Source organism: Echiichthys vipera (assembly GCF_963691815.1).
Source record: "Echiichthys vipera genome assembly, chromosome: X".
Classification (NCBI taxonomy): domain Eukaryota; kingdom Metazoa; phylum Chordata; class Actinopteri; order Perciformes; family Trachinidae; genus Echiichthys; species Echiichthys vipera.
Window position 1 is genome coordinate 20,277,295 of NC_139825.1, and position 20,412 is coordinate 20,297,706.

General features: G+C 38.9%; 1 protein-coding gene across 1 annotated transcript in view; it reads left to right on the plus strand.

The window, feature by feature from the left end:
* kif5ab (kinesin family member 5A, b) overlaps positions 1-17,727 on the plus strand; it is a gene marked incomplete at both ends in the record, with an annotated part of 61,310 nt that extends 43,583 nt beyond the window's left edge. The window contains 11 exons of the mRNA XM_083938619.1: positions 2,371-2,435; positions 3,726-3,835; positions 5,189-5,290; positions 5,812-5,872; positions 5,977-6,048; positions 6,207-6,311; positions 10,363-10,579; positions 13,154-13,415; positions 14,176-14,240; positions 17,253-17,280; positions 17,628-17,727. Of these exons, the coding sequence (XP_083794745.1) occupies positions 2,371-2,435; positions 3,726-3,835; positions 5,189-5,290; positions 5,812-5,872; positions 5,977-6,048; positions 6,207-6,311; positions 10,363-10,579; positions 13,154-13,415; positions 14,176-14,240; positions 17,253-17,280; positions 17,628-17,727 (1,187 nt within the window). The remainder of the gene's footprint in view (positions 1-2,370; positions 2,436-3,725; positions 3,836-5,188; positions 5,291-5,811; positions 5,873-5,976; positions 6,049-6,206; positions 6,312-10,362; positions 10,580-13,153; positions 13,416-14,175; positions 14,241-17,252; positions 17,281-17,627) is intronic.
* Positions 17,728-20,412: the final 2,685 nt, after the last annotated feature.

Genomic DNA, 20,412 nt, shown 5'->3' on the forward strand with positions numbered 1-20,412 from the left:
CAAGAGGACACAACAGCTCATTTTATACAGCCCAAGTTAAGAATATGCTCTGACGACAATGAAATGGTTACTATGATGACTTACATCATTACACCTTAATAAAATTGGGCTCAATGAATCCACAATGAATTCCAAGACTGTTTAGGAGCAGAAATATTCAAATGCACCATTCTAAAACAAGTTAAAAACACTGCATGTTTTCTGCCCCAAACTGTATTAGAATAGTATTAGTGGGCAAGTCTTTTAATGGGAGACTTGTGGGTACCCATAGGACTGATTTTCATTCAGATATCTTGAAGTGAGAGGTCAAGGACCCATTTGCGATTTAGATTTGAGTTTCATGAGCCTGAAAAACTGCTGAAAGGACCTGAAGACTGGACGGTGTCAGTCATCGTCTTAAACTTGCCCCACGTGAGATAAACAGTTGTGAGTGGTCCGTACTATGTCAAGCGGCTGGAATCAGGGGCCAGACGTATCTGCTACGGGACTCTCACACCATAAACTGACCTCCAAATGCCCAACTTTACTAAATTAATAAACATATTTACAGCCTGGTATGAAAAACCCCTGAATGGTTTTGGTCTTGGATTATTACTAGCTTTGTGAAAAAGTAGCAAAAGTGGAAATTAATGTTGAATTGGTGTAATATCAATGTACTAATCAGAAACACAATTTTGAAATACATAGTCTGGATGAGGATGCATCACATTTGTAACCACATGAGTAACCATATATGAATCAAGCTTTTGAAGTCAAATCTAACAATCTGGCCAAACCTAAGGTTCAAGGATGGATATTAAATAAACAAAGGCAGCACATGTAAAATGTACAACTTCTGTATTTGTAATAAAAATATCTTTGCCCCAGGTTCCAGATGAGATTTTCTAACTGCATGATGGAAATAACAAACTTGGAAACAAAGTGTTTAACATTTTTTCAGACTCGAATGTGAAGTAAGAGAAATATCAATATGGTCAGAAAAGCAAAACAACAGATTTATGCTCGATGAATCACACAAAATGCAAGGCTCCAGGAGCAAATCAAAGCAGTTGGCAAAACAGATAAGCTGAATAAATCCAAAAGTACCGCAGGTTTAAAGTAGAATGTTTATCCTAAAGATAAATAGATTTTTGATATTGAATTGTGCTAAAGAGATTGAAGTGATAAATAATGTTCTTAGTTCTGTGAGACATTCTTACTCACTGAACAGTGGAGAACTAAACGTAGATTGAGCTACACTGTAAATCTTAAAGTTCCCATATAAATGAGTGAACCCAGTTGCATGTGATAGAATTTGAAATTTATAATAAAATACAAATATTGAAAAAAGTGAGATGCTGAAGACCCAGAAACACTGACCAATCAGAGCAGACTGGGCCTTTTCAGGAGTTGGGCTTAAAGAGACAGGCGCTAAAATACAGTGTTTCAGACAGAAGTTGAATACAGGTATATTCAGACAGATAGTATGTAAAAAATAATGTGTTTTGTGAAGATTAAAGCATGTAAACACATTCTACTAGAAATCAAAAATTAAAGTATGAACCTGAACTGAGCATATTATTTCCCCTTTATATTGCTGACTTGAGATGCCAAAGACAAATATGAAGTTAGCGTTGTGACAGTGAAACAAACATGTCTGTACAAAGTCAAAGAAATGTGTCACTGCATTTCAGCTCCATTGAACTGTAACGGGGAGGAAGTGCAGCTTAAAACTATTTTATGGCTTTAATGGAGAGTTTTAGTTTGTGCCAGAGGCCCTTCTGTCCTGTCAAGAAAAAGAAAAAGAAGGGCAAACGCTGACGAACAGCTTTGGCTCCCAAACGTTTCACAGCACCAGCATGAATAGATTAATGGTACATTTGAAATTTGTGCGAGGTCCATCTAACTGCAGACACTCCTGAGACACTGGCACAATTCGCAAATCAGGCCAAAAGCAATGTAAGTCATTCTTTTATATAACCAGTGGATTTAAGGGCGGGTAAATCAATTTTGGCCCTACTCCACATCTGGGTCAGACGGTCCTTGAGTCATTACAGAAGGGGATAAATACAAAGTGCTGCAGGTGGTGTTGATCAGACAGCCTGGTGCAAGGAAGAGAGCTCTTTAATTTCATTATCAGACACCAGGAAGAGCAGTGAGTTAACAGATCGGATCAGGGTGACACAATAGCAGTCATTTTCAATAATAGATATTATTACACTTGAGGCATGACTTGGATCACTCTGACCTTGCTGTCAACATGAAGTGGTGGTACTGCTGTGCTGTCAAAGTCAGGTCACACAACCTCTTTTGTCTACATCAGTGTCCTCTATTTTTCTTCTTTTCTCTCTCTTTCTCACTGCCGTTCTCTTACGTATGTATGTTTTTCAGAGAGCATGTCGCAGGTGGCCAGCGGGGTGAATCGTTCGTCTGTCCAGGATTCCTGTGATATAAAGGTAACCATGACTAAAGAGAGAGTAACTTAGTGCAATGACCTTTTCTCATACCACCTCAGCACTTAGCTAACTGCAGGTGTGCATGTGACTGCGTTTGTCTGCTTCCATGAGGATGCATTTATATGTCGGTACACTGTGTCTGTGCTTGTACAAGATTGAGCCTGTGCTACACTCGGAATTGCATGTGTGTGTGTGTGTGTGCTGTGTGTGTATATGAAGAGGGTTTTGGGAAAGATACATTTCAGCTGCCAATTACCTTGTGGATTGTTGGATTGACAAATAATAAAAGTAAGTGAGAGTAACTTTCTGTATTCTGGTTGCTGGTTGCCTAGTAACTGGTTCCAGCCAAGAAATACTCATGAGCACTTTTACAGGGCTCTCCTATTAAGTCTGTAACTCTATAAAAGTATGTAGGAATTGTAATTGATAATTCTGTCTCATTAAGGTATCCCATCCAGCATCTGGAGAAAAATCTGCAAGGGGAAATACATTTCTTTCACTGAGTTATTGTGTAACATGAACACACCCGAAATACACACATGCACAAATAAGACCGATGGAGACATAACCATCTGTAAAATGGAAATTTAGTATTTTTATCAAGCACGATATAAAATGGCGTATGTCAAGTAAACAGTCAAAAATCTAAAGATATTCAATTTATAGTAAAACTAAATGGAGAAAAGTAACTTGGTGAAACACATGATCCAGTTGACAATGAACTATAGTGATTCAAATTAGTGCACATTTCCAAACGAGTAAAGCGAAGGCCCCTGAAGGTCTGTTTACCGCTTCGTTCAGCTGGTAATCCAGTTTGAAAGTAAACATGTAAGAAACAGTGACAGCAGCGACACATAAATACTCCTGTACGGTAGGCAGCATTTGTTGTTTTTAATTATCTGCCTGTGCTGTATATATACATGTGATTTTGATTTTAGTTTTTTGCGTGCATGTGTGTGTGTGTGTGTGTGTGTGTGTGTGTGTGTGTGTGTGTGCATGCGTGAGTGTGTGCGTGCAGGTGTGTGTGTGTGTGTGTGAGACATGCACTTTTCTCACCAGCCTTGTCTTACTTCATACTCAGTGGCAGTGTATGGTACAACCTACTTTCTGTGTGAGTGTGTGTTAAATGCCCATGTGGCCCTCTGTGTCCACATGGGCACTGGTGTGTGCAGTTCTATCCTCCTCTTTTTATTTAATCATTTAGTTTTGCTTTTTGTTCCTACCTCTCGGTGCTCTCTCCTTATCTCATTTATGCATGTCTCTCACCCTCTCTTGTTGCCCATACCTCAGAAGGCTCTGGAGCAGCAGATGGAGTCACACCGTGAGTCGCACAGCAAACAGCTTGGCTGCCTGCGAGACGAGATCAATGAGAAGCAGAAGATCGTCGACGACTTAACTGAGTCAGTGCTTCTTTATAATTCTTCATCTTCCTGATATACAAAATCAAGCTTAAGAAATATTTATACAATAAAAAAGCAGATGTATCAATCAAGTATAAAATATAGATTCATAATTATAAATATTTACTTTTATTATTATTCTTCTGGACTGTGTGGCACAATACAATGCAGGTCAGGCAGATAGCTTCCCCACTCTCTCAGCTGTCTGTGGGCTCAGATCTGAAATTCAATAAAACCCTCATAATCAGTGTGGAAAAACTAAAATTGGGGATACATGTCTTAGTAGTTCTCAAAAAGTCTAAGCAGCAAGAGGGGCTGAAATCAATATGTGTGTTTGGTTGACATAGTGAAGAAACTGCAGCATGGGAGGACTCTGAGCCACAATGAGAAGAGCCACTGGGCTTGTTTGAGTCCTTGAAAACATGCCCCTCAGGTAACTCGTTTTGAAATTTTTCTGTACCAGGCGTGACCGACTAGGAGTGACAGACCAAACCCTCTTGAGGACTAAAGTACATTTGCCAGCTGGCCTGGGGAGTGTCTGTTAACACACAAGGAGCAGCTACTGAGAATTTATGAATGAAAAGACATTTGGGGCTGCTCTGCTTGTCCAGCTGGCATGGCCTGATTTGGATAAGCAGCATTAAAATGGATTGACGGAGGGATGTCAGTGGGGCAGACAGCACAATAGGAGTGGTTTGGCATTTGAGATCCTTGAAGCAGAGCAGGAAAAGCAGGCATACAATAAAAATTCTCCTGTCCAGCCAAAATGCCTGTCCTGCCTTTACGGCTCAGATGTGACTTTAAGGAAATATTAAATCCTAACTGTGCATGCAAAGGGGGGTCTCTTCATCATTTTTGTTCCACTCTGCTGCTTTGGAAGTCTATGCACACAACAACATGAGCTGAAGCTTTACTTCTCAGAGGAAAGACAATTAATTTTTCACATGTGAAAGTCAGGTGGTTGTCAAGGAAAAGGCAATACCTATAACAGTAAGCAATGATTTTTCTAACAGTTTTGAAACCTCTAATAAACCTCTTTAATATTTCTTGTAAAATAGATGAAAGCATAGTAGTAAAAATCTAAGATGTGGATTCAAGTTAAAATGAATACAGAACAGTTTAAGGACATAATAAAAAGTAATAAAGTCACTTCCCAGATATGATTTTGTGGAGCTGAACTACATTTTCACACTGCATCCATTATATTACATATTCTATTTGAATTTTTTTTAGTATTTCACTACAACGCTAAATTCTTAGTCTTTCTTTAGGAGAGAGAAACAAGCTATCTCCATTAAAATATTTGCACATATCCATTGACTCTCTGAGTGAGAATTTTTTTCACCTTTTCAGTTGTAACCAGAAGCAGCAGCTGGAGTTGAGGCAACTACACTGTGACTTTGAACGTCTCAGGTGCCAAGAGCATCACAAGAGCCGGCAGCTGGAGGAACTGACGTGAGTCTCTGCTTTAATGTCCTGGCTAGCTCTCAAACACTTAACCATATGGAGTCCTGGTGTCGAGCTGCCTCTTTTTATTCAAGTCTTCCATTCCTCTCTGTCATTTGTCTTCCCTTTGTCAATTTATTTCCCTCTCGCTCTGCTACTCTTACCGTCATCCTATTTACAGTACCCAATATGTCTCTCCCTGTGAAATAATACAATCACACATTTTGTGGCTAAACTTAACCCTTTTAACCCTCTCTTTGTCTCTTTGTCTCTTGATTTCTTTCTGTGTCACTCTCTCCATTATGGAGTTTTGCGATAAGATAGCAGCTGGCCGCTAATAGGCCTCTGTTGGCACTGACCTTTGCAGCATATTGCATCAAATGGCAGATGGGAAACATCACACATGTGTGGCAACCAGTCTATGCTTGCTTTTGTTCTTTACCCAATAATTATTCTGGCAAGAATGTGAGGTAAAGAGAGGTTCATATTGAATTTTCTATCCAAATGTCTGATGATCTGTCTATCCATAGGTTTCTCCATGAGCGACATGAGCAGTCAAAGCGGGACCTCAAGGGGCTGGAAGAGACTGTTGTAAGTCATTATTTGCTGTCACGATTCACTTGGCTCCCTCAGGGGCCACTGATCCACTAAATACTCTCTAACTGCTTTATTTCCTCTCTCCTTTCATACTGAAGGGTCGGGAGCTCTACACCCTGCACAACCTCCGCAAGCTTTTTGTTCAAGACCTCACAGCTCGAGTTAGAAAAGTAAGCCAGTCACAACACACTTAAAATCTGTAATTCTCCACATATAACCATTGTAGACGTACATGCTAGAGTACACGCGGCTTCACCTAGACTGTATGCAGGAAGTACAGTATTTTTTTTACATAACTCTAAAAGATCTCCTCTGTTTCTGTTGAAAGAGTGCACAGATGGAGCCTGATGACAGTGGGGGATATATCACCCAGAAACAGAAGATTTCCTTTCTTGAAAACAACCTGGACCAGCTTACAAAAGTTCACAAACAGGTAACAAATGATATGGTTTACTTTGGTCTGGAAGTCTCATTATCACTGTGCTGTGGCACAGCAGTGAGGCAGAATAGAATATGAGAAGACAAAAAGAGTGAGCCAAATTAAAATACAGAGCAGCGTGCGCTTGTTTTTATCGCTCTCCTATGGGCAAAAGTAACGTTAGCGTCATCAATCATCTTACTACTGCAACTTTACATGAAAGTCTCCTTGACTGCAGAGCAGCAGTAGGTGCTCAACAACACTGTATTCAGGAAAAGGAAGCCACACTGTTTAAAACAGTTACTTAGATGTGATGCAGACAGATTAAAAAAAGTGCAAACAAACATCTCAGTTGTTTTACCTTCTCTAGGTGAGACACACAAACTCTCAAAGGCAGTCCTGTGTTCTAAAAGATTGGACATAAACATTCACTTCACATCTTTCTTTGAGTTCCTACATTAAGGTGCGTTTTATGTGCTAAACGTAGTGCAGACTAGGACATGTACTCATGCTGGCAAGTTGGTGAGAGCTGCACTGCAGCAGGGTGTCAGGCAGAAAACCTGTCCTAAAATGACTGCTGGGAGACTCCATCCCATCCACTACCTGCTGATACTGTGTGAATGGAAGATGAAAGTCATGGTCATAAATCAGCAAACTCCCAGTTGAAAGTGATAAGACTCCCAAAGACAGGCTGTGCTCTGGGGCTATGTATGAGTTTTCTACCCTTCTACAGAAATAGTCTGTCTATTCATCTGCACATGTATACTCACAACTGTCATGATTTCGTTTATAACATCACTGACCTCCTGAGGAAATCCTCCATTTATCAGTTTTCTTCCTTTTAAAATGACTCACCACCTAACAATAAACTAGTACTGCCAAACCTCAGGTGGTTCTGTTGAATCCCTGAATTCTTTGCTTTTTTGCTAAACCCTCAGTATCTCTGCAGGATGGAAATTAGTTTGCATGATCACGTAGCAGCAGACTCTCTGTGTTTAAGGTGCTCAGTCACTGTTTTTTCACCTTTATCTTTCCCCACTTTTTTAAAACAAATGCTGTGTGCAGCAATTTAAAATCAATAAATGGCCACATTTATTTTAGTGTAACCATAAACAAATAAGACCACTTTTTAGATGCAACCATGTTGTCTTTTACATTATGTGCCATATTTTTGTAACATGTTTACAGTAATTGTCTTTACCTCAAATTGTTTCAAAAGCTGGTTTCCCACCACCATGCGACAACTACCTGACAACCACCTGACAACCGCATATTTTCAGGAGCAAAAAACAAAAAATCTAAGTGTTTTTAAAAGAGTCTCCCTTCATCAGGCATTTACCGCCAGAAGTTCAGCACGGTGAACTCTGGCCAGCAGAGCCAAATCTGTGCGCATTCACTTGGATGGCAACTGCTTCACACCTCTACGTGATTTAAAAACGCTTCCGTCTGCTGCCTCCCCTCACTGAAATGGAGCTTTCACATCGTTGTGCGGTTAGGACCATGCAAAAGCCCCTTAAAGCATACTTTTTTATTTCTTTGAAGAGATTATATATGTATTCAGATAAAGAACTCAAATTTTGTGGGTGTTTTGTTGGTGAAAACCTAAGTGAAAAATCATGCATTAAGTCTTTCTTGTCTCAAAATATGTACCAATGTGAATCTGACCTAATCATTTGAAACACCAAAGTCACACAATAGCACAAACTAAGCCTAAGCAACCGAGGCAGTGGTGGCCAGCAACTCCTGTGTTCTGTAAGGTGTAATTGCTGTTTTTTGCCAGGAGTCTGGTGGCTAAATATAGCGTACACTTTAGCCACTGTCCACAGCAGTGCATTTCTTAGCTTCCGTGTCGGGACTCAGGACCGCTTCTCCAAATTAGGGGCGTGCCAACTGCCATCTACTGAAGATAATGCACTGATTATGGATAAGTAACTCACACACTTCATCCAAACTATCCCTTTAAGCATGCTTCCTTAACATAAAAGTCAGTATAGGCTGTCTTTTCATAGACAATTTTTCCATTTGGTCACACTCCTCTGTTTTACCCCGCTGCACCTATTTGGCCCTAACTGACAAAAATGTTCCAGTTAAGGGCGTTATGTGAACACTTTTTTAAGTCTGTTGTTGTAACGTTACTCTTCTTTGCACAAAAGGTTGGGTCCTTAACACTGCAAAACTGTAGGATAATTAGGGGTCCAAGCCCGAGGGGCTGGGGGCCACGCTGCTGCTTGCATTGCATGGTCCACAGTACCAGCAGTGCTGGGAACCCTATTGTTTTCAGACGGATTTTTTATTTTTTTTATTTATTTATATTTCCATCGGTAAAACTCATACTGCAGCCTACACCGTACAAGTTATGGAGGTGAAACTTTGAACTTTGGTTAAGACCCCTGCACGTGTGGCAGACACCTAAAATGACACATGTTCTCCAGCAGGTGGCACTACATTCAAGTTGAACGTGTTTTTGCCTCCAACTCGTACCTCGCACATTCAAAATTTTTACAATTTTTCAGGTGTTCCCTGAATGTACGTGAATCTCGGGATATAGGCCACAGCCATTTTCGCCTAGACTTTTTTTTTGCAGGATGCCGATATATGCAAAAGCTACTTTTTTGAACTCCTAGGCCGAGTGTCCAGTCAAGATTAAATTTAGATACTCTAAATGCAGAAGTTATAAAGGAAAAGTTTGCTGTAGATTACAGTCTAAACGTGTCAGATTGACACAAAACTAATCTAGTTGCCTATGTCTTACTCAGGCCTGCTACAAAATTTGACACCAACCACTTGTTGCCGCTGCTATGCAGAATTCATCATATCTTAGCAATTACTGTATAAGTCTAATTAAAAAGGAAATTAGAACAATAGTTTGCTATGCTCGTCTGAGGCTTTGAGAAAAATATGACATCAATCAGCCAGGAGATGGCGCTGCGCTGTGCCCCCACAGAACACACCAACAGCGACACGTCCACCACAAGGTGGCGCTATAATTAAAGAAAAGGCTTTTTGGCCTCTCACTTCCACATCGTATATTGCAAAGTTTAATCTTGGGATGTAGACCACGGCACATTTCTGCCTAGTATTTTTGCATAAACTCGCAAAAAATGAAAAATCAATTTTTTCGAACTCCTCCTATGCTGAGAGTCCGATCACCACGAAAGATTGCAGGAATGATCCTTTAATCATCTTGTTGAAAGGTTATCAAAATAATTGAAATACTCCAAAACATGTGTATTTTATGAAGAAACCACTTGAGTCATGCATGCATTATGTGAAGAAATGCTATATCTACAAATCCAAATACCTACACTTTCTTTCTCAAACTACAATCTGTGCTGCATGTAAGCTGCGAATTGTGTCGTGCCCATGGACCTGCGGGTCCGAATTGCTTTGCCTCTGCGGTTTGCATGGTCCGGGTTGCATGGGGGGCTTGGACCCCCTTGATATACCTCAACTTTAAACTTTGGTTCAGACCCCTGTACGTATGGCAGACACCAACAATGACACATAGACTCTAAATGAAACTTATGGACCTCATATATGCGTTGCACTAATGCATATATGAGTCAAGTCAAATTCCTTGTAATGCAAATTACTTGCAATAAACCTGATTTTGATTCTGATTCTGTTCACCAGCGGGTGGCGCTATAATCAAGTTGAACTCGTTTTTGCTTCTAACTCCAACATCGTACCTTGCACATCCAACATTCTTACATTCAGGCGTTCAAGTTATGGAGGTGAAACTTTGACTTGCAGGTCTAGTTTTCTAGTGAAATTGATCGAATAAATTAAATTATAAAAAGAAAAATCCAGTTCTTCCTTTTCAAAACAAAGAAAAATGAAACTTAATGGGTCTCATAATGATACATTGCAATGTTAAAGTGACACAAGATCCCTGACATAAAAAAATTATTTCTAGAGAAAACATTTCTAACAATATTACCAACATTTTCTTTAAATATTGTATCTCATTAATGTTGTGTTTAAATGAGAGGATGCATTACTTCGTCACTGACATGTACAGTGAATCCCTTCACTTACAGTTTGTGTTCTTGTGTGTGTGTGACAGCTGGTGCGTGACAATGCAGATCTTCGCTGTGAGCTTCCAAAACTGGAGAAACGGCTTCGGTCTACAGCTGAGCGAGTTAAGGCGTTGGAGGGTGCGCTGAAGGAAGCGAAGGAAGGAGCCATGAACGACCGCCACCGCTACCAGCAGGAGGTGGAGCGTATCAAAGATGTGATGAGGGTTCGCAATCCCTTCCGCCGGGCTCATGCTGCCCAGATAGGTAACACATGCACCTCACTCACAGGTTCAGCTATTTCAAAAGAATTGAACAGCCATCAGGAGTGAGCTATACACTGCATGTGTCATTTCAGTGAAAGCTATGTAGTCGGATAAATCTAATCTGTAGGTAGGCAGTGATCCAGTGCATCCATCCATTAAAATATGATCCGTTGGTATTAACATGCAATATTCCAGTGTTTCTATTAAATTCCCCTTTAGGACATTAATTGCTTTCTTATAATTCACAACTGCATGTTGTTGCCTCAGTTCTTGTACTGCAATTACAACAAAGCTTAATCTAACCTAATTCAATATCCTTTATTTAACCAGGTAAAAAACTCATTGAGATTAAAAAACCTCTTTTCCAAGAGTGACCTGGCCAAGACGGCAGCACAAAAGCAGCATGGTTACACACAAACTGTTTCAATGTCTACAAGCCCTTCCATTTATACAGAGTTGTATTACATTTTTGCGCAGTTATTTTTTTGAATCCTGTGAAAGAAATTCTCTGGAGTCCTCAGTGTTTCTCAAATCATGTCTTTACTAAATACTGCATGCATACAGGAGAGAAGCTACCGCAACTGCCGGGTCTCAAACCATCTCTGCCTGTCTCCAAATTTTTTCAGCAGATATACACTCACATCAAAGCACCTTACAAACACAAGGACATCAAAGTCACAAAAACACACTACCCAATGTTTATGACCCCAGTGGATGTTATCAGTGTTTACGACCCCCCAAATGTCACCATTTGCAAACCCCCTGTGACTCCTATTCACAATCCCCCCAGCACTCATTCTCAGCTTGACTGTTATGTTAATCCAGGATTTACATCATAGATAAATAAGGTAGGTCAATCTTTGGTTATTTCTCACAATCCTTCTCAGAACAATAACTGCAATCACCAAGATAATTTATACTGTGTACTGTATGTCAAAATTCATCAGCCAGTGTATCTCAATTCTTCCTCATTATTTAAACAAAGGCAGTATATGTCTTAGGAAACGTCTGAGTCCACTGAAATTAATTTTTTTCATTTAAAAGATAATGTCTAATTTCCTCTGCAGCCAACTGAATGATATCCATCAAAACTCATTTCATATACGATGCGAAAGTGTTTTTCTTCATACTATGAATCTTTATTGCCACATACTGTAACTGTTAAACAAAAAAAGTAGGATCAAGACAAATATGTAATATATGTAAAGATGCATGCTATTTACTCTGGGAACTATCGTAGAAATCGAACCATGTGAAATGTACATTTTCTGGCCATACCTTTTCACCTGCTTCTTCTTTGACATTTGCCTATGCAAAATACCATGAGAAAAATCTTTTATCTGCAGTGTGATTCTCCTATATTGGATTTGCATTATCGGTCACCTCCTTTCTTTCCCTTATCAGAACACCACATTTTCATACACCACATCCTCATGCATGAGCAAGATACAAGATGAGTTTTCGGCACCAATCTTGTGTTCTGGCACTGAAAACTCCAGAGACTCAGGTCCACCACTGTGGAACAATATGTTTAAGAACTGTTCAACAACAGGTGTGACATAAATTGTGACATTTTTTTAGGATTATACAAAAATGCTAAAACGCTTACTACAGTTTTGACGAGTTGCGGCTATTTTGCCTATACGGATCTACACAATGAGCTCTTCTGGGAGAAATACCATTTATTTTGAAGAGCGGTGTACAGTAATCTATTTTAATCACCAAGACTTCAAGACTTACTTCATCACTGTGTCAATTGAAGATAATCTCACTCATGCATTTGAATTCTGCGTGAAAGAATTGAGAGACGTCTATGCTGCTGTGGGGAAATTAGTTATTGATTTTCAACAGTTTCTAGAGGATTGTTTTTCATCTGAGAATAATTGATATTGTGGTGTACAGTATATTAAGCTCCAAATGAAATCACATTTCATCATTACTTAATGTATAGTTAAGTGAAAAAAAGCCATTTGAGTAAATAGAAATGCTCCTTTTCCTCTCAGCTGGCTGGAGAGATGTATGGGTGTCTGTGTTTTATTGACAGCAGCTGGCAGGCTACCAGAGTGTCAGTGTTGCACCGTAGTGAATGAGAGTACAAGTGTTCATGTCACAGACTGATAATAATGTCTATGGTCCATGTTTGGCAGTTGAATCAGAAGGAGACTTACTAATGTGTGTCTGCTACACAACGCAATAGCCACATGTTAGCCAGACATCATCACTGAACATTATGCAAAATTCGATTTGCTGAAACAAGGTCTGCATTTTCATAGACGGATACCAGAACGCTATTCCGTTGAATTAATGAAACTATCATGAAACCAAAAAAATGTTGGTTTCCGATTTCTTTCCCTCAAAGGTGAACACACAAGTGATTTACAAAGCAGAAAAGTATGCTGTAGCAGACACACACAAAAATGAATTTGTAATGCAATGTCAGTTTGATTTTAATGTATTCTCAGTTTTACAATCACTTTAAAATGTATTATTTTGTGCTACAGACGGCAGTATGATTTTTTTTACTTTTCTGGATGAAGGAATCAATCAATAGATCAATTGTGTTTATCACCAACAGCCAAGCCTGTGCGAGCTGGCCACTACCCAGCATGCTCTCCCACCAATCCCTTCTTCATTCGAGGCTACAGCGATCACCCGGTTGCCTTCTGCAAAGCTGAATTACACAACAGCAACAACCAACAAGCAGCTGCTCATGCTGCTCCTGCATCACCAGAGAGTGAGCACAGCTTATCCAAGGCCAACTCCAACCACAACAGCCCCACCAAACACATGGACTCCCAAAACAACGACTCGCATGACAATGACGCTCAGGACAACATGTGAGTAAACAGTTGTATGTGGTAAACTTTGTGATTTTAAGGTCCCGTATTGTAAAAAGTGAGATGTCTTTGTTAATTAAAAAGCAGGTTCAGGTGCTCTATAAATACTGTGAAAGTATAAAAACATTAAATCCACAGAGAAATGCACACAGGCTGTATTCGGAAACTGTGCCTTTAAATGAGCGGCCAATTTCAAATATCAAAAGCAACGAATCAACCATTTTTTTTTCTCTCCACCCCTGCCTAATACTAGAACATAAAAGTTTGGATGACTAAACTCAGGGTCCACCTATAGTTTTTTTTCCAGAGGGCAGTCTAGTTGTCATGACAACAATCCGCTGATGAAAACTGTGAAATGCAGCTGAAATCTACAGAAACAGCTAGAAAGTGGATCTTGAGTTAAGACTATTTACTATTTCCATGGTCAACAATACATGTTCATGCTCAGAGCAAAGGTAATGTTCTTCACTACAACCGTACAGTATCTGTAAACTGCTTTTTGTAAAGCTTTAACAGTCCATTTTTTTGCAGTTTGGCGTGTCTGCAGTTGCATGTGTACTGTACAACACAAGCGTTTTGTTTTTATCTGTTTTTATATTGATTTATTATTTTGTGGCTGACTGAGCACTTGGATACATTTGTATTTTTTATTCGTTATTATTTTATTTTTATTTAACTCAAAGACCATATCGATCTAGAGATCAATGTTTTGCAATCCTACAGTTACATTTAAATAAACATCTCTTTCTCCTGTTTGTAGGCCTCCAGCTGAACCACTGAGCCAAGCGGACAAGAACACCACTGAGATGCTTGATTCAGAAAATGGTAAGCCCTGTTTAGATGATGCCTATTAATAGTATAATAAGAAATATCATGCCCAAGATCAGCAGGGGGTAAATTCCCTTCTTATTATAGGGCCTCATTTTTTGTAATTTTTGCCATCATGCTTTGACAGCAGCCATTATGTTCGAACAATATTTCATATATGCTCACAGAGTGATGGCGGTTAAACCAGTTTACAATGATTGCCCTGCTTTTATGATAACAATTCAGACAGCTTTTTCTTTTGGATTTCATCTTCTTTTAATGGAAAGTCATTCAGAGCCACTGGTGTGTGTGTGTTATGTGAGGAGAATATCCATATATTTATGGGATACAGCCACAGTTCACCAAAATGCCTCATTTCACCAAAATGTATTACACAATACGGCTCATGCTGCTACTTGCTACTTGCACCTCCATGTTTGTGTTTGTTTGAGTGTGTGTCCGCTCTCATCAGCAGTAGACTGGCGGAGATGGATTAAGCTTGTAGTCTCATTACTCAGCCAGACAGGCTGCGTGTCCACCTCCGCCTCTGACCCAGTGATGACAGTTGTAGAGTAGTGTAACAACGCACCTCTTTCCTTCTCCTGGAATATCAATAAAAGTAAGATACTGGGTCAGAGCCAATATATCAATCTACTGCGGAAGTACGTGCATTTTTTTTAACAGATATCAGTAATGTTACAGTTAGATCCAGTAAATTTAATTTATTTATTTATTTTATTTATTTAATTATTTCCTCCCATGATGCTGTTACAGAGGGTTTTTATTGCTGCCAACAAGAACATACTGAGAAAAACAAGGATATTTGTCTAAAAAATACTCACGCCCAACACTGGCTCAAGAGAGTTGTAAATACAGTATGTGCCCTGTTAAGGATATCATTAGTGTGTAACTTTTTTTCAGATTTAGTTTATTTAGCTTTTATTCAGCTTAATTCATTTGCGATATTTTGTATTTCTCTCTATAATTGCTACTTGGCATTTCTTGAATGAAAGTGCTTGTAGAGTAATATATTCTAAAGTCAAACTTTGGGGAACATTTTATTCTGGTCCCTCAGTGCTAATTTTCACTCTGGGATATAAATTGACTCTATGTCATGAATTTAAATAAGAGCTTATGGAAAAGTGTAACGAAATAGTTCTGCAAGGCCTGTACCCCAAATGTCTTCTTCTCTGCATTTGAGTCTGCTGAGGTGTAGGCTTGACAGTTTGTGTGAGGACAAGATTTTTTATTAACTGCCAAAAAAATTTTTTAAAGAGATTAAACTGAGCAGTTTTATAATCCAGCCAAGCATCAGGCTCCTTGATAATAGCCAACTCATCAAATTGAAGCACACAAATTAAGTGAACTTTTCTCTGTGTATAGCAATAAATGCATGCACATATACTTCTCAATTTCTGGAGATTAAGAAACAGCTGAAATGTGTTGATATGTCTGGGTGTCAATATATGTCTCATAAAAAGCCAAGTGAGTATTTAGTGAGACTAATTCCTGGCAGGGTAGTTCAGGGAAAGCTCTGGCCTCTAAGGATTGTAGTTCTACAGTTGCTGCTAGGGGCAGGAGGACCTTTGACACGGTACTTGCTATTATAACACCTTGGAATTGATGGAGATGATCTACATAATGTAAGATTCAGCCATCAATTATATATGTCAGTGCTGTTTTGTGGCACTGTTTGTTTACCTGTTATGGGGCTTTTATACAACAAAGCTCTCTGTTTTTAAGAACTTTTAACACTTTGTTGTTGGTACTGTAATAAGACTATCCTCATCAAAAAAAAATGACAGACTTGGTTGTTTGTTCAAACTGCGTAAAATGACTCATGTTTACATTGTCCTGGCATGCAAGCTCTGGCACGCAAGCTCTGGCAGGCGTGCAAATAAAAACCTCTCCAGCATTGGTCATTAGTTCAAACATTATGAAATTACCTGTGTTTTTGCTCCGTAGTATATACCAGTGTTTCTCAAATGTGGGTACACGTGTCTATGTTGGTACTTGGGTGTCCTGCAGGGAATACATGAGCTTTTATAAAATCTTAATTTAAAATATTTCAGTCATGCATTAATCCTAAAATAATTATACTGTAATAAGTTAAGTAAAATAATGTAAATGTTAATTGGATGAAAACTACAATTTATAGTCAGTATTGCTTTTTTAAATGCATGTTAACTACTGTTACCTTACTTATGTTTGCTCACTGTGAGTGGAAAGCCAGTCTTGATACTGAATGACAAAAATGAAGAAAAAGGATCTGTGGTTTAAAAACAGAAGCAGTAGTGTTTATCATTTGTCAGACTGGTTTGTGATGGATCCTAAACATCTGAAATTTAGCATTTAAGTGTTTGTCAGACACAAACTTGTGGTTTAGTAAATCAGACACTGATGTACACTGTATTGTAGCTCTTGAGCCATTTTTTAAGAATAACAAATGTTTTGCGTGGCTAAGAATAAATAGTAGTAATAATAATAATAAAACATATTTCAAAGGGGGTACATTATTTTTTTTAAAGTTTGAGAACCAATGGCATATACAGGAATGTGGTGGAAGGTCACAAAGTGTTTTCCAACCCACAATCAATGTTTGTTTCTTTTAACCTTAACCACCATCTTGATTGAACTTGAATAATTGTAAACATTTGTTAGCAATGATTAATTGGCCATGACCTTGATCTTACCCATAACTTAACCACATGTGGCCTAAACTTGTAAGTTGTGCTGCTGTTGTTCTCCTATTTGATTAGATCTAAAGATCCGTAAAATACAGATATGGGGCATTTTAAAATGACCGACAAACACTCCATTCAGTCATTTTTGTATGAGGACTTGTTGTTTGAGAACCAACACATTATGCAGCTGCTTGTTCCAAAGCCATCTACAATGGCTTTGGGCATTTTCAATTAAACCTATATGTTTATTTGTCCCACATGTGAATTACAATCCACCACCACCACCACCACCAACCCACTCACTGTGCACCTTCCTGCCTCCTCATGCACCTCTTTCTGTCCGCAGGAAACACCACAGATATCAATGACAACAGGTAAGACTGCTGCACTCTTTAATTACTGCAAAACACCCACAGCTATCTGTTGTCTTCTTTCTGCTGGTGTCCAGAAGATAATTGGCTGTCGATTTAATTTCAGATAATAGTCAGTTATGAACAAAGAAAATGTTGAAGTATGGCATTGCCACATTCACCTTGCATGCACAACCCCCCCCCCCCCCCCCCCCCCCCTGTGTTTTAAGACCAATTACTGTTAAATCTATGATTTGCTTCCCTCACTGCTGTGTCTCTGCTCCATCGCTGCCCCCTTGTTGCTGTCATCATTACTGCCACTGCTGCTGCTGCGGATGCTGCTGCTGCCAAATCCGGTGATGGTGTTGTAGCATGTGTCTGAATGTGAATTCTGTGTCCAGAACTGACGTCTGTGACAATCAGGACCCAGCCAGACTGTACAGCATGCAGCCAGAGGCCTCCGCCAGCTAATAGTCCTGAACAGGTAAGAACAGAAAAACAGAGCAACTTATCAATGTATGTGCTGCAGAACACAGTTACATGAATCACATATCATCACATTTACAGATCTCTCAAGCAAAAGCCCAAAGCTGAATTTCACTGAATTTATTCATAATAGTTTTGACATATCATCTGAAAAATCCAAGAGATATATTATATTATATTATAAACTTTAGAAAGCATAAATAATAGCTATATTTGAAATCCAGGAGCCTTGACACTACCTGAGCAACTCTCCTCCATCAATTGTTAGTTTTTACTTTGTACTGAATTTTCTGCACTAACATTCTTCAATAACTAAATATTGAGAAAACCTGAAAGCTTTTGAATGGTTTAGTTAAATACTGTGACTTTGAGTAAAGTTGCACTACATACAACAATGATTTTGATGCTTTTCTTTTCAATGAAAACGACTTAGGCTGCTCTTAAAAATACTGCGTATGTACACATTTTTTGTTAAAATGCTTGCTTCAAATGTCAGTAATTATTAAATACAAATTCACATACATGTATTACATAGTTTACACAAAGACGGTGATGATGGTAATGTCAAATCTCACACATGGTTGGGGAATTGAACATTAAAAAAAATAGAAACATTGACAACACGTTATTAAAAAATAGCACAAAGACCATACTCCTATAGAATTTGAAGTATACGGTTTGGACTGGGTCATGTTTCGCACTGTAAGTATCTGTAAGTGTTTGGGAACTGAGGAGACCCGTTGTCATTTTGAAAGTGGAGTATTTTCTCATTCTAGCTTGATGAAGGATTTCAGCTGCCCAACAGTTTGTGGATGCTATTGTTATATTTTAGGTTTCATAATGTGCCAGACATTTTCAATGGGTGACAAGTTGGGACTGCAGGCAGTTTAGCACCTGGACTCTTTCACTACGGAGCCACGCTGTTGTAATACATGCAGAATGTGGTTTGGCATTGTCTTCCCTGAAAAAGACATTGTCTACTTGACAGCATATGTTGGTCTTAAACCTGCATATTGTCCAGCATTAATGGTGCCTCCACAAATGTGCAGGTGACCCATGCTCTGTGCACTAATGCACCTCCATACTGTCACAGATGCTGGCTTTTGAACTGAGTGCTGATAACAATCTGATGGTCTCTCTCCTCTTTAGCCGGGAGGATGCGGTGTCCATGATTTCCTAAAAGAAATTCAATTTTTGAATCATCATTTATGTATGGTTTCCTTTTTGCATGGTAGAGTTTTAACTGTCATTTGTGAATGCAGTGACAAACTGTGTTCATAGACAATGGTTTTTGGTCTTCCTGAGCCCATGCAGTGATGTCTATAACAGAGTCATTTCTGTTTTCAACGCAGTGCTGTTTGAGGGCCTGAAGATCACCAACATCAAATATTGGTTTTTGGTCTTGTCCCTTGTGTACAGAGATTTTGAAGCTGTCATTCCCAAATTATTTGCAATTTAATGTTGAGAAACAAATTATCCTTTAGTTGTTGCACTATTTTCCATCTTTACCTCAGAAAGAATCAGCCTCTCTGGGATGCTCTTTTTATACCCAATCATGTTACTAACCAATTGCCAGTTAACCTAATTAATTGCGAGTTGTTACACCAGGTGTTTTCTTTTAGCATTTCACAATTTTTCCAGTCTTTTGCTGCCATTGTTTCAACTTTTTTAAACATGCTGCTGGCATTAAATTCAAAATGGGCATATCATTTTCAAAATTTGGTATGTTGTCTTTGTGCTATTTTCAATTAAATAAGGGCTTTCAATGTTTTGAAAATCATCATATTCTGTTTCAATTTAAATTTTACACAGCATCCAGACTCTTTTTGAAACAGGGTTGTATTGGGAGAAGACTTTGTCTTATGAAACATCACTACAGAGTTTCTCGGCCCTCAGGTGCTATGCAGTGTTTGCAGCAGAAACTCTTCCATCTGCCAGGGCGAAACTAAACACTCTTTTTTTTTTAACACTAAAAATACCTAGACTTAATACGCTGAGATACTTTGCACAAAAATACCCAACAAACAGCATTTGTCTTCGTAAATCCCAGCCGGGGGTTAAAGATTATATAATATTATGAAAATATTTCTCTGTGAAGGACCCATAAGAGACATTTGATTTGAATTATAACCACTTCTGGGTTTTGACTTCATCCTTCTACTTTTGCTGTCACAGTCATTGTTCGGTTGCCTTTTTCATTCAGTCATGTTAATATTATTCAACCCCATTTGTCACCAGGACAACAGTGAATTAATTTGGAAACTTCATACTTAAGTGCTGTAATATAACTTAAATCATATTAATTATCTACTCAAGGTAAAACTAGTGAATGTGTAATGTGCTGAACGTATATAACAGTCAACCTGCAAACTGAGGATGTACTCTATAAGTGCTATACTGATGAATATAGCTCTATAAGCTGACATGAAGTTTTCTGCAGAACAAGTTTTGCACAGTGCTGGTGAATTTTACATCCTATGAGGTCTAAATGTGGCCCGAGTGTGGGCCATGAAGTTCCCAAACTCAACTAGCTGAGCTCAGTGAAGACACCAGAAATAAAAATGCTTTGAGACATGTTCCTTCTGGCAGTGTTAGTGTGACTCACTGGCTGCTGTCTCGCTCTCCCAGTTTCTCTCAAATGTGTCTGACTGTTGATCTACTTTCTGTTTC